The following is a 14,908-nucleotide window of genomic DNA, read 5'->3' as shown; positions in this document are numbered from 1 at the left end:
CCTATACACCAATAGACGTAAAAGAGATCGGGAGATCAAAGCTCTTCATCTTTCTGCGGTCTAATCCTAAATTAGCGTGGATATAATTTTGTTAAATTGGTAATACATTTTGATTTTAAAGAAAAATTACTTCCGTAAACTATAAGCCGTGCACTGACAGATTTAATAGGCGGGTCCAGTCATATAAACCTGGCACAGTTTTAAGAAGTGGCAGTTAAATAATCAAGCGCTACGATTCTCATCACCGATTTGTACATTTTTTTTTGTTTCAGATGTATAATTGTGGTCTCTTTATTCTTTTGTTTGGATTTGTCATGGTGAAGTTTATTACCTGTTACAGTGATGGAACTTTATTGACAGATGAATGTCAAGGAATGAACGTCAATCATGACGGTATAGCAGCACAAACAACTGAATCCCCGTTCACTGTCACACCAGAGCAGAGGACCTTCACTGTCTCAGAAATCGGAAACGAGATTAACGGTAAGATTAACTTTCTTTCTTTCTTTTTTTCTTAAAATTGTGTAATACCCCATTATAAAGACATTTTAAGATGACCAGTCATATTTTCCTATGTCATGATCTGTATGTGACACTAAGTTATAATGTTAATGAGATCCCTTCAGAAAAATCCAGTTAAGACCATGGTGAGCTGGTTTTAGCTGGTCTCCCAGCTTGGTTTAAGCTGGTATTGCTGGTGTAGCAAGCCGGTCTAACTGTGTTTTGGTCACTTTTTAAGATGGTCTAGCTGTGTTTTGGTCACGTTTTAAGCTGGTCTAGCTGGACTTAGCTGATCAGACTGGACGGCCAGCTGACTCACCAGCTTGACCAGCTTTATCAGGCTGGGAGGACCAGCATAAACCAGCTACTGCCACCTTAAACCAGCTACCAGCTTATGCTGGTTTTAGCAGGATTTTTCAGTAGGGATTAGCATCAAACATCATAACTTTTATTAGCTGGGTTTTCAAAAACTTCCACATGTCACTGACATAATGCTGTATCACTGGGTCACTGTTGTTTAATCACAGATTTATGGTTTACATTTTTTTAATGGCTAAATATTATGTCTGGTCTTCCCCAATCTACATCAATGGGAAGAGCTGTTTGAAAAATCTGTAACAAAAGAGACAAAACAAGATTCATTGAGATAACATGAAAGACAAAAGAAATGAAAATATTACAGAATAATTAAAAGTCATTAAACGCCATTCTGGTCACCAATTCTAAAATCTGTTATTGTTGCTCTCTTTTACCACAGTGCAGCTTTCAGGTACGGCAGGCACTACATTTATGGGTTTTATGTTGGAGGCTCGTAAGTGTGAGGACTGTCCACCTGCCGGTACTTTTAGTTTGACTGACACAAGCACCACAGTCCTCCTGTCCTGTGATGGCCAAAATGTGAGTCCTGACACTTTTTTCTACCAGGCATTACAAGTGTGTTAAGTCAGTGGTTATCAAACTGACATTTTATACATTTTATAATTATCATCAATTCTATGTAATTAAACCTCAGAAAAACAAGGCTGCTAACCAACAGCACTAAATTGTATCATTTCATATATTTATGATACGTTTAAAGAAATTACATTTCTTCATCATGTGCTTTTTTTCTCAAAGTCACCCAATCTTGTTGCCTAAAACATAGCACCATTTTTAACCATGTCAGCAAACCCCAACTGTTACACACATATCAATCTAAAATAGAAATATGCTTAGATGAAGGATATGTGGATATCTATCTGTTAAAAACTAAAATCTAGTATAATACAGACAGAATATGCTATTAAATTCAAATATTAGTCAAAACATTTGCACTTCTACAAACAAATTTTGTTTATTTGTAGCAGAGATGTGTGTTGGTTGTGTAAAAATATAACTAATCCAAAATCAAAATGCAGTAGGTTATGCCCTGCTATGATCCCAGTGAAGGAGCGTTGTTTAAGAAAGTGAATAGGGTTAATTTTTTTAGTTCATGTTGACTAGTATTAGTTTTAATGGAAAGTTTTTAATTTATTAATTCATTAACATAAGTAAATGCATTAGCTAACAGGAATTAACCATGAGCAATATACTTTCAAAGCATTTATTAATCTTTGTTAAGGTAATATCAGTACAATTAATTGTTTATTTGTGACATGATTGTCAAGTATGGCAGCCCATATTCAAAATTTAACCCATCCCAGTGAGAAGTGAACACACACACTGCAAGTTTTCTAAATAAAGTGTTTGAAATGAAACATGTTTAAAGTCCAAACAGGACTAACATACATTTGGTTGTATCATTAATGAATTAAATCTTACAAACTGTATTAATAATGCATATTTATTTTGATTTCTTTGTACTGCACTGGTTAAGATGACTCGCAGTACCGGATGAGGCTGTGTTATTAGTTTAAGGGGAACTTCGGATTGTCACCACTGGCTAATCAGAATCGAACATTACAGAGTGTATAGTAACAAATATTAACAGATACATTTGATTTTTTTTATTCCACTGGAATTACTAAATGTTGGAAATTATGTTGAAGGTTTTTTGTATGTCATCTAACAAAGTTTTCGAATGTTGATAAATGGAACCCTATGATATAGTATTATTCCCCAATTTAATGATGAACAAACTACTAACATCAACTGTTTACCTCTTGATGGTCATTTTTTCAGGGCAGAGCTGTGAGCCATGCTGATAACTTGGACAAAAGCAGCATAACAGTAAAATGGATTGTCCCTGAAGCAGGAACTTTCTTCTTCAGGTAACTTTTCTCTTACAAAAATAAGAAAACTGTCACAGCATCAGATTATTGCAACACAGTTATCATGACCAAGAGAATAGACAGTAACATATTAGCGAATCAATATTAAAATTTTAGAACAGAAATAATCGTATCAGTTCAATTATTTAATTTTGTTTATATTCATAAATTTTTGGCGGACAGCGAATATAGAGTCAAAAATACAAGTGTACAAAGTTGGAGTAACTGTTGTGACTTACAAATTTACAATTTATGTAAAAAAGAGATAACAGAAGATAACACTTCTTGCTCACCATCAAGTCAGTTTTGTTTTGTAGTCCAATATCATTAATTACAACTCATATCATTAAACTCTCTTTCAGAGCTGCGGTCACGCAGACATACGGAGCGTTTTGGCTAAGAAAGCCAATAATACTTACAACAACTGCACCCAAAACAACACCAACACCTAAAAACATATCTGCAAACTCCACTACAACCATCACCTCAATCTCTGCTGCAAAGTCCACTGCCAAACCCACCACAAGCCGTGCTTTAAAAACCACTGCCAAAACCACCACAAGCCGTGCTTTAAAAACCACTGCCAAAACCACCACAAGCCGTGCTTTAAAAACCACTGCCAAAACCACCACAAGCCGTGCTTTAAAAACCACTGCCAAAACCACCACAAGCCGTGCTTTAAAAACCCCTGCCAAAACCACCACAAGCCGTGCTTTAAAAACCACTGCCAAAACCACCACAAGCCGTGCTTTAAAAACCACTGCCAAAACCACCACAAGCCGTGCTTTAAAAAACACTGCCAAAACCACCGCAATCTCTGCTGCAAACACCTCCGCAATCTCTGCTGCAAATACCTCCGCAATCTCTGCTGTATACACTGTAGTCATCAATTTAAACCTCCATACAGTCATCAATGCAGTCATTAATTCAGAGACCCTTACATCCATTACTGCAGTCTTTAATGCAAACAACACTGTAAACATCACTACAGGCATCACTGCATACATCAATGCAGTCATTAATTCAAAGACCCTTACATCCATCACTGCATCCATTACTGCAGTCTTTAATGCAAACAACATTGCAATTTCCACTACAAACATGACTACAGGCAACACTGCATATGTCAATGTAGTCTTCAATGCAGACATCACTGCAGTCTCCACTGCAGTCATCAATACACAAACAGTATATGTTGTTATTGTTTCCTTTATTATCCATTATTGTTTTTTATAGTTCTTTGCATTTTAAATTAACTAATTTCTGTAATGTATAGTAATTGTAATTGTGTATATGCCCATTACACTTTCAGGACTTACGTTTGTTGCTGGTCTCATTTATTGTTTTTAAGAACCATAATTGTGGCACATTTAAAATATGATTTCTTTTTATTCATACTTCCTTAAAACTTATATACACATATATCAAAAAGATGCTCTATTGGGTTGAGATCTGGTGACTGTGGGGACCATTTTAGTACAGTGAACTCATCGTCATGTTCAAGAAACCAATTTGAAATGATTCGAGCTTTGTGACATGGTGTATTATCCTGCTGGAAGTATCAGAGGATGGGTACATGGTGGTCATAAAGGGATGGACATGGTCAGAAGCAATGCTCAGGTGGCATTTAAAGGATGCCCAACTGGCACTAAGAGGTCTAAAGTGTGCCAAAGAAAACATCCCCCACACCATTACACCACCAACACCAGCCTACACAGTGGTAAAAAGGCATGATGGATCCATGTTCTCATTCTGTTTACGCCAAAATCTGACTCTACCATCTGAATGTCTCAACAGAAATCAAGACTTATCAGACCAGGCAACATTTTTCCAGTCTTCAACTGTCCAATTTTGGTGAGCTCGTGCAAATTGTAGACTCTTTTTCCTATTTGTAGTGGAGATGAGTGGTACCCGGTGGGGTCTTCTGCTGTTGTAGCCCATCCACCTCAAGGTTGTGCGTGTTGTGGCTTCACAAATGCTTTGCTGCATACCTCGGTTGTAACGAGTGGTTATTTCAGTCAAAGCTGCTCTTCTATCAGCTTGAATCAGTCAGCGCATTCTCCTCTGACCTCTAGCATCAACAAAGCATTTTCGCCCACAGAACTGCCGTATACTGGATGTTTTTCCCTTTTCACACCATTCTTTGTAAACCCTAGAAATGGTAGGGCGTGAAAATCCCACTAACTGAGCAGATGAGCAGCCACAGTGTGTCTGTGTTATTATGTGGTATGCAGATTATATACAGTCTTCATTTAAGGGGCCATTCACCTTTCGTGAAAAAAAAATTATGACAAAACTTTTCTACTTCTATCCAAAGTGATAGAACTGCCAACACATGCTCTGCGCTTCCTGTTGAGCTTGCTTATCAGCGCATTTTAAAAATACAATCGTAACAAACAGGTTTGCTCACATTAAGTTAAAAGAATGTTGCTTTTGATGTGAAACAACACTGCAAAAAATTTTCTGTAGAAATTACAGTATTACTGGGTATTACTGGCAACTAGCTGGCAGTTACTTACTGTAGATTTTACATTTATGTTATTTACTGGCAACAGTTTGTTCAAAGATAAATGAACATGAAACATTTTCAGTCTTTATCTCCTACAGTAAGTTACTGGCAACCAGCTGCATAATTACAGCTAATTTTTTACAGTGAATGTAATAAAACCATCGTCCACTTTAGTTTTTAAAACCTCCAATACTAAATTAATAAAGCAGCCTGAATATGTAATACTATAATAACCACGTGGCATTCAATTTGTTAAGTGTTCTAGTTGCCAATCTCTTATTTTAAATTGCCTTGGTCATGCTTGGTTTGATAAACTTTTCATGTGTGTGTTTATTCGTTTGTATTTGCACATTTATCAGTCTGTACACAATTCAGATGCATGTTTAGCGCGGTTCTTCTTTAGTCATCTCTGTTATCTTGGTGCATCTTGCTTTTGGTCATTATCAGATCTGTTTTGAACTTGAACAAGTGTCTGAAGGTACAAAACATTTGTGCCATTAGTATGAAAATGAAATCTGTTCAGAACGTTCACAATGTGATATATTATACTATCTTTCTGTGTATATGATGGTTTGAAGGTTGAATTTACTGCTTTGACCATGAATCATCTAGGCTACTTTCAATTGCTTTATACGAGTTTTCTGTAAATGCTTAATCACATTTTCAATGTCAAATCTGCTTCTGTTTTTAACTGTCTGTAAACTTTATTTATGTTGGCTTTGTGCTATCATGATGGTTGGTTCTGTACAACTTTTTTATGTTAAAATGAAGTGAATAGTGTTAATAGTATTTATCAGCTTAGATGTATTAGAGCAGTGGTTCTCAAACTGGGGGGTCCTGAGATGGTGCCAGACAGTTTAATGACAAAAATACATTAATTTATCATATATTCTGTGTAATTAAACCTCAGAAAAATAAGGCTATCCAACACTACACTGTTTAATTGAACATGTTTTGTTTAAATATTTGTTTTGGGATGTTTTATGTCATAAATTTTCTTTGGGGGGCACGAACGAATGCACCACATGTTGGAAAAATTGAGAACCACTGTATTAGAGGTTTAGACTAAACACAGATTTATGACTTTGCACAGACATGATAATGTCAAATGCTAAACAGACAGACCTTTTACTAACATATTTAAATAAAGTAATGTATTTTTTGCTACTTTTTTAAATAATTTTGTTGGTGTAAATATGAACCCATTATGTATTACATTCAAAATGACCCATTTGATCTAGTTATCATACAAACTGCTTAATAAACAACCCATTTAAATGTTTGAATAAAATGTGACATTTCCTGGTCTATCTCTCATCACAATAATAAAAAAACATTTGTTTTACTTTACCTCCCTGTTTCAGTGTTAATTTTTCACAGGCCAACAGTTTTATATAACAGAGACACTGTTGTTGAAAGCTTTTTAACTTTGTAGGTATCTGTTTTTGCATAACTTGATCATAGTGAATGCAGGTATTATCTATCCATTGCCAAGTGCTGAAGACAGTGAAACTCATGACAAATTTTTGGAATTCCTTATATGAAACTTCCCGTAGAGGATTTCTACAGAATTTCTTCAGACTTTAAACAGCCATCATTCACACAGTTCACCACTCCTTCTCTCTTTGTTTTTAAAGAACTTAATCTGATTTTACTTTTTATTAGTCAGATTTAAGTAATCTTAGCTATTTTTAACGTCATTAAATTCATTCTGCGAGTGTGGTATTTATTTCCTGCGCTGAGGCGATTAAACATCTCAAATATCAGGAAAAACTTTAAAATAATAGAGTAAGGCATGGACTTATGCACATATTTTCACCTGTTCCCTAACACCTGCTGCTGTTTAAAGTGCCACGTAGAAAACAACAACGACCATGTTGGCATATCATACATCAGTTAGAATCTTGATCTAGAAAGCCAGCTGGAACTCTTTCTTTAATTATCACGATACATGCAAACAATTACAACAATAAAATCTTTAGAAAAGGTCTTCAACTTTTTTCAGGCCAAGGACCCCTTAATAGATAGATGAGCTGGGACCCCACATGTATTAAATTAAGACTGGATTTGCATACTAATGATGGTTGCTTTACAAATAAATATTTTGGTATACACATGTGGTATACATATACCACCTACCATACAGTCATGTACTGTTAAAGGCGGAGTCCACGATGTTTGAAAGCCAATGTTGATATTTGAAATCACCCAAATAAACACGCCCCTACCCCAATAGAATCTGGACTTTCTGTTAATAGACCCGCCCCACACATACGCAACCCGGCATTTGATTTGATTTGATTGGCTACAAGTGTGTTTTGGTAGTCGGCCCGTCTCCTTTTCCAACGCGTTTTTCAAACATCGTGGACTCCGCCTTTAACATAGTACATAACATTTTAATTGTAAAAAATAAATTGCTCTGTATTTTAATAATGTTTATTATTAGCCTAATATTTCATTTTTGTTTGATGCCTTATTTATATGAAATATTTTGAATTCAAACTAAATTTAAAGGGCCACCATGGACATCCTCTTGAAGACCCATGATATATAAGGACAAGAGTAGCTACTATCCACCTTATTTTTGACATAGTGCGCACTACCATCTTTGAGCTCTTTTGAAAAGAATTCCGGTGAGCTTATGGTAGTCCTATTGCGAGTGACACATGTGTGCAGTTTTGTTTAGTTTATTATGGAATACAGAAATGTTAGTGGTTGCCATAATAGCTGGTACAAATGCAGTAAAAAAAATTGTTTTGACCGTATTCCACGTACCAGAGCTGTATGTGGCGCATACACACCCTTCATCTGTATCCAGACATCCATCCAGTAAAATTTTTCATAAAAACTGCCAGCAACTAATGTTTTGCTGATAAAAATATACTGATTTAGCTGGTTTATTTATACTACATTTTTACAAAACCGAATTTTACAAATTATATACAACATAAACTGCTTATTAGTTGTTTATAATAATTCTTAATGTGTTTGCACATATTTGTATTATGCTTTAAATTAAAAATCACACAATTTTCTAAATACCTGATCTCCCTCTAGTGCACAATATTCTTCGTAAAAATTAAAACAAAACTGAATAAATGTAATTAGTAAATATCTTTATTATCGTTTGTTCTCGTTTTCAAATAACTGTGTTGAATAAAATAGAAACTGCTGCTAGCTGTCAGGACGGCGCCTCACGTGATGAGCTTAATCCCATAGAAACTTAATTATACCAGTCAATACAAAATTGCCATTTAATAAATTCACACCAGGAAGAGATGCCTAAAATGTTAAAAACACAAATTCTTGGTCTAGTTCTTGTATAAACACTTGACTAACTTCTACCACAGTACTGGTATGTCTTTGTGCTTGTTGCACAATAAAGACTTGTCAACTCCGAGCAACAATACGAAATAATTTCCCGCTACATGCAGTTTGCCGTGGCGGGCCACCACGCCTAAAACATTCCCACCACGCCTGCGGTTGTGGCTAGAGGGGATACAGCAAACGAAATCTTGCCGGATGAGCACTGTTTTATCATAATTCTTCACCCACACCTAACCCTAAACACATAATTTCATGAGATTTAGACTGTAGTCGTATCTCATCTAGCCAGGACCGCGGTTTTCATCCTAATTCTACCTCCAAATGTAATTCTAAATTTTCTGTGTTTGCTGTATCCCTCTAGCTACAGAAATGCTAAATACATCTCCTAAAATATCATAATTTTCCCCAGGGGTTTAGTTTCATGCGCAAATAGCATTAAATCAGGAGAACATGATTATGTCTGTTTGGAGAAAAAAATAATAAATTGAAAAGCCTACATGAATTGTTTCACTTAAATGATTAGCCTAGCCTAAAAGTAGCCTAGCCTATTTGAGTTTCTGTTCTTTTTTGTGACGCGCTCCAAAACCGATCTAACAGAATGTTTAAAAAAATGTTTTTTAAAGAAGTACGTTTTCTCCTAATTGTGAGTGTACACAAATAAAAGTACATCATTTACAGTTTCAAATGTTTTTTTACTTTTATCTGTATGACCACAATTTAGGGTTATCTTTATGCATCAGGCCACTTTTTTACATAGTGGGTGTAGTAAATATTTACCATAATTATTTTTAATCATGTTTTGTGCATGCTCCCATTGTTTTCTACCAGACGGCAAATGAAACGAAAATCTCGCACAATTTTTTTTTGGAAAATAAGGTGGATATACTCACAAGGAAACAAATATGGAGTTGTTTGTATTTGTATTAAATCACACAAAAATACACAAATGAATCAAAGCATATTTTTCAAACATGGAAAAACTATCTTAGATTTAAGTTGAATTTCAAAAATCAGTGCAACACTTTAATAACATACGTGTCTGAATGAAATGCTGTACAACTAATCTGCATCAAATCTCAAATTCATTTGCTATATTATCATACAAATCAGGGTTTGCAATCACACATAGTTGTACATCGAGTTTACTGACAAAGAACCAAACTATTCACAAATACAAAAAATATATAAAACATTTATAAACATACACTTTACAGCTGTCCTTTAAAAACTTCTTTGGAATAAGGATTCTCTTTGTACGTTTATGTACTTACAATGCCACGAAATGTCAATACAGAGATCATATGTTTTTCTGTGAGGGTTTATTAGGACCCACAGCCCTCCCGTTCAGTCTTCTCTTCTGCAGCCACCGGTAGGATAACATGTGAGATTCTGCTCCACAATCCACTGAGTTTATCCACATCCATTTGATTAAACATTGCTGACTTGTTTGGGGTGACAAACTTTTCTTTTATCTGATCATGTACCATGTCCTCAACTGCACTTAGACTGGAATCGGTTTCTATTTTATCAACTGATAGCATCACAGTAAAAACCAGAAAAACCTTCTTATACGCTGCATTCTCATGGTCACAGTAACGATAGAATATGAGTGTAGATCCAGGAGGAAGCTCCTCGAAACGGTGGATAACGGCTGCAGATTTATTTCCATCAAATGCTTTTCTCAGAGCTGTATCAATGTCCAACTTGACCTGGTCACTGTCTTGTCCTGTTTTGGTAGTCCCATCGATTTCTAAGATTGAGCCGTTGTTAAGAGAAACGGAGTATGCTGTAGCCAAGCTTCGAGCAAGACAAGCCAATGTCCTTTCTGCCTTTAAGCCACCGGTCAGAATCAAGCTGACCGGTTCGGTGGGGTTGACTGTTTGCAAGTGACCCTGAAGATGCCTGACGCTCCTCTTCCAAAATACTGAGCGCTGACTTGGATAAAGTAGCTGTAGTGCAGCCATGTCTGCATTCAAATTTTCCTGTATGTTCGGCTGGACCACATCAGTTCTCAGCATAAATGATTTTGAAATGTGAAAGCCCAAAGCTAGAAATACTAATATCAGAGCCATCAGTAAAAGTTTCCACATGTACCATGTACACCCTGAAAAGAAGATGAATTTGTGAAATATCAGAGCACAGATGATGAGAATTTTTTCAATTCTGATGATGAGTAGAGGTCGAAATACCTTTAGAGGTGGAAGTTGGAGTTGCTCTTGATGTGAGCGGTGTCTTTAAATTCTTTAATCCTTTACAAAGAGATTTTTAGGTAAGTGACAAACTTGCAGCACATTAACATTAAACATGTTATAAAACGAATCGGGCTTTACCTGTGTTTTTGAGTTGAGGGACTTGTTTTCTTGTAGGAAGGTTATTTGTGAGCACTATGAGGTTCCTGTTAGCTTCAGCTGGTCTGTAAGAAAGGGCCGGTCTGGATGCATCTGCAATAATAAAACCTTTGATCACATAACATCAACTATAATGTATGTAAAACTACAACATAATAATAACATCCATGAAAGCAAGAAGTAGCCATCATTCACCATCTAGGTTAACTAAATACCCAATACAGTCGGGCTATGAGTAACCAATTTCTAGCCAAAAAAAAACCCCCATACATTTGGTTGAATGCCGTTTTTGCCAAAATAACTTGAGAGATGTGATACTCCATTATGTAAGCAAAGTCACAGTGATTACATTTATGGCGTCATTTATTTCTTCATTTTTATTTAATTTAAATATCTTTTAAAGGGGACATATCATGAAAATCTGACTAAAAGTGCTATAATTGGGTCCCTAGTGCTTCTATCAATCAATAAAATGTGAAAAAGATCAACCTGGGAACTTAGTTTTGATAAACCTTTCGCTGCAAGTATGTGAAAAAAATAGGTCACTAAAAATTTGGCTCCCCTGTGATGTCAGAAGGGGATAATACCGCCGCATAATCTGCATTATCCAACCACGGCACTGCCATTTAGTGCAGAGATCAGCTCATTTGCATTTAAAAGGACACACCCCAAAACGCCACATTTTTTGCTTTAAAAATGTTAACATGCTATTACAAAGTATTTATATGGTATTTTGAGCTAAAACTTGACACATGTACTCTGGGGACACCAAAGATTTATTTGAGCCTTGTGAAATGTCCCCTTAAAATTTTAATTGGCAGTCCAAGTTTTGCCTTGTTTTAGCCTGGGCTGTATTTGGACGGCTATTTTTAACTCAAAAATGCTTGCTGGGTAACCATATTAATGTGTGTACTAATGTGCATTAAGGGGGTCGCACACCGGACGAGAAGCGTTGCGTCTAGGACAACTCTGAGGTATCGTACACTGGAAGTGCACAGTTAATAGCGCAAGCTTAGTCAGATGGCATCTACTTCAAAATGCAATATATACGTTAGCAGCAAATGTTTATCGCTACCCATTTGGGACAAATTATGTCTCCGCTTAATCTCTATATCCGTTTCAATGTGTGTGTGTATATATATATATATATATATATATATATATATATATATATATATATATATCTCTCCCTAGGGTTTTTCGCTCTTAGGACTTTTTTTACTTCCCCAGCTAAAAAATCCGGGGGTTTTTTCTCCTAGGGGGTTTTTCAACCCGGGGAGGCAGCCTTCTTGGGCTTAACTTCTATACGTTACATTAGTAATACATTTGCTTTAATGTTGATTTATAGCCACATCAAAATTAGCTGCTTGTGCTATTGTCTATTTTGTTGTGCTATCTGTCGATTTTCTGTGCTTTTCACTGCTTCTATTAATGTAAAGCTGCTTTGATACAATTACCAAATTGTGAAAAGCGCTATATAAATAAAATTGAGTTGAATTGAATTGAATGTTATTTAATGTTTAAACTATGTGAGTGGCGCGACAGGGATTTGAGCAGTGTCCAGAATCACAGTGGACAGTCACCGCCGGTGTGCGTACATTCATAGAAAATAATGTGTTTTGTTTTTTAGATTCATGGCGCGACACAGCATTGCGCTTTGTGCTTCTCGTCCAGTGTGCGACCCCCTTTACAAAAAACAGCTAAAATACATACAATCATTTAAAGGTTTTGTTGAAGCTCTAGTTTTCTCCTTTGTGTGATCCTGATCATTTAAGTAACGTCTCCTACTTAACCCCTTTAGGTTCTCCAGGGGTTTGAGTTGAACAGGGACAGCACCCATACTGGAACGCTCTGAAAGTAATATTTAAATGTTCATATTATGTGTAACAGACATTTATTGCATGTGTTTATATTAATGTTAAAAACATGGAGATTTTGTGTGAACAAACCTATAAATGTAGTCTTTAAACTGTGATGATGTTTGGTTGGCTCAGTGTCCTCCGTCTCGTGAATGGATCTTCGGCTTCTCAAGCTCATTCCGGGTTCTAGATTCTCTTCCTGTACATCTGCAGAAAGCTTGAAACCTCTTCTGGACTCAGCTGTGGAGCCACAAAAAACTTGTCCATTACATTTGGATTAACACTTAACCTAATCTCAGAGATTATATATTATTTTTTGCTTTTAAACACATTGGGGTGGTTTCCCGGACAGGGATTATCTTAAATCAGAACTACACCTTAGTTTAATTTGGGAATATAACTAGTTTTAACAAAAATGCCTTACTAAAAACATTGCTGGTGTGCATTTTGAGGCAAAACAAAGGGCACTGATCTATTTAAAGATATGTCAGTGCAAGTTGTTTTCAGTTTGGACAGTTCTTAATTTTATTTTAATATAGGACTAGTAATCTTTGTCCAGGACACCCCCCCATTGTTGAGCTTCAGGTTTAATAATATAGATTAAAACAGTATCCTACATATTAAGAATGCATTGTCCTCCTCAGCCTCCTCCTCTGAATCCATATCTGTATCTTGGTCTACATTGTCATCCATCTCCACATCTGCTTGGTCTCCATCACCTCTGTCATTTCCATTCTCTGTCATCTCTGATTCTTTTTGGCGCTTTGGGGACTTAACAGGGGGTTCTGTATTGAATAATAATAAACACAACAAAACTAAATGTTTTAACCTAGAACTAAAATGTAAACGACATCTTCTTTCATTTACATACCTTCATCTTCGTCCTCTGCCAGGCTATTGACCTCTTTGGACCCATTGACGGCTCGTGATGGCGCATCATCTTTATTCGCCTTCCGTTTCCTTCCTAAAAGGGGTTTGTGTTTAGGATCGGCTAAACTAAAAACTAAAAAAGAAAATGTATGGGGGGGGTGGGGGGGGGGGGGGTGGGGGGGGCGGGGGTGGGTGGGGGGGGGGGGGGGGGGGGGGGGGGGGGGGGGGGGGGGGGGGGGGGGGGGGGGGGGGGGGGGGGGGGGGGGGGGGGGGGGGGGGGGGGGGGGTGGGGGGGGGGGGGGGGGGGGGGGGGGGGGGGTGGGGGGGGGGGGGGGGGGGGGGGGGGGGGGGTGGGGGGGGGGGGGGGGGGGGGGGGGGGGGGGGGGGGGGGGGGGGGGGGGGGGGGGGGGGGGGGGGGGGGGGGGGGGGGGGGGGGGGGGGGGGGGGGGGGGGGGGGGGGGGGCGGGGGGGGGGGGGGGTGGGGGGGGGGGGGGGGGGGGGGGGGGGGGGGGGGGGGGGGGGGGGGGGGGGGGGGGGGGGGGGGGGGGGGGGGGTGGGGTGGGGGGGGGGGGGGGTGGGGGGGGGGGTGTGGGGGTGGGGGGGGGGGTGGGGGGGGGGGGGGGGGGGGGGGGGGGGGGGGGGGTGGGGGGGGGGGAAAAGTGCTTCCAATCACTGCCGTTTGGTAATATACACAAACCGTGAGTATGCAAGTTTTATTTCTTAGGGAATTTTTGAATTTTATATGGTTCTCTATGTTATGTTTATCCCCAAGAGAGCAATGGTTTGGAATCTGTGAGCTCATTTAGATTCTTGAAGTGGTTCACCACTGTAGTCTAAAACTCTGCCATCTTCTCTCAGAGGGGTTTGGGAGATTACAGCTCTGCGCCTGCAGTTTGTTGAAACAGTATATTTTATAGACATTTCGCAGCAACCGTTTAACCGCATGAGTGTAAGCGTATCTGCTGTAAAACCAAGGCCCTGGCAGTAAAAAAACAGACCCAGACTGCCTTGTTGTCCTGGGCTTTGACTAATTGCCGACAGTAGTGGAAAGAGGCCGGTCCCGGGGTGCACGGGTTTGCTGCGCGTAGCCTTCGGCTCTTCCTCTGTTTGACTTGCGCTGTTGGAAAAAAGCCATTCGTGAGCCGAATGAGGTCGTTTCTCTTCATTAACTTGGCTTTAAGGTAACACAGAGCATCTTTAATTGAGCGCTGTGATGTCTCAAGATTTGATCAAGTGGAGTTTCTG

General features: G+C 38.4%; 2 protein-coding genes across 2 annotated transcripts; one reads left to right on the top strand and one right to left on the bottom strand.

The window, feature by feature from the left end:
* Nucleotides 1-201: 201 nt before the first annotated feature.
* Nucleotides 202-5,592, top strand: LOC129414414 (uncharacterized). The gene is made up of 4 exons (XM_055168471.2): nucleotides 202-483; nucleotides 1,259-1,398; nucleotides 2,662-2,750; nucleotides 3,113-5,592. Exons 1-4 carry the CDS (start codon nucleotides 273-275, stop codon nucleotides 3,984-3,986), a joined length of 1,314 nt encoding a protein of 437 aa, XP_055024446.2. The 5' UTR covers nucleotides 202-272; the 3' UTR covers nucleotides 3,987-5,592.
* A 3,897-nt stretch (nucleotides 5,593-9,489) lies between these two features.
* On the bottom strand, nucleotides 9,490-13,792 carry LOC141364397 (torsin-1A-interacting protein 1-like). The gene is made up of 7 exons (XM_073869079.1): nucleotides 13,665-13,792; nucleotides 13,411-13,578; nucleotides 12,884-13,033; nucleotides 12,648-12,785; nucleotides 10,917-11,027; nucleotides 10,776-10,835; nucleotides 9,490-10,690 (listed from the first exon to the last, which is right to left on the bottom strand). Exons 2-7 carry the CDS (start codon nucleotides 13,535-13,537, stop codon nucleotides 9,909-9,911), a joined length of 1,368 nt encoding a protein of 455 aa, XP_073725180.1. The 5' UTR covers nucleotides 13,538-13,578; nucleotides 13,665-13,792; the 3' UTR covers nucleotides 9,490-9,908.
* Between the last annotated feature and the right edge of the window lie 1,116 nt (nucleotides 13,793-14,908).

This window comes from Misgurnus anguillicaudatus, chromosome 6 (assembly GCF_027580225.2).
Source record: "Misgurnus anguillicaudatus chromosome 6, ASM2758022v2, whole genome shotgun sequence".
In the NCBI taxonomy this organism is placed as follows: Eukaryota; Metazoa; Chordata; class Actinopteri; order Cypriniformes; family Cobitidae; genus Misgurnus; species Misgurnus anguillicaudatus.
This window is presented reverse-complemented; position numbering and strand designations above follow the sequence as displayed.

Bases quoted from the DNA above. Each gene is read 5' to 3' on its own strand.
- LOC129414414 (XM_055168471.2), top strand. From the start codon at position 273: ATGTATAATTGTGGTCTCTTTATTCTTTTGTTTGGATTTGTCATGGTG. The intron at 1,399-2,661 runs GTGAGTCCTGAC...TCATTTTTTCAG, and splicing joins TGTCCTGTGATGGCCAAAAT to GGCAGAGCTGTGAGCCATGC. The intron at 2,751-3,112 runs GTAACTTTTCTC...ACTCTCTTTCAG, and splicing joins GCAGGAACTTTCTTCTTCAG to AGCTGCGGTCACGCAGACAT.
- LOC141364397 (XM_073869079.1), bottom strand. From the start codon at position 13,537: ATGACAGAGAATGGAAATGACAGAGGTGATGGAGACCAAGCAGATGTG. The intron at 12,786-12,883 runs GTTTGTTCACAC...TATTACTTTCAG, and splicing joins TTTAAAGACTACATTTATAG to AGCGTTCCAGTATGGGTGCT. The intron at 10,836-10,916 runs GTAAAGCCCGAT...CTCTTTGTAAAG, and splicing joins CCCTCAACTCAAAAACACAG to GATTAAAGAATTTAAAGACA.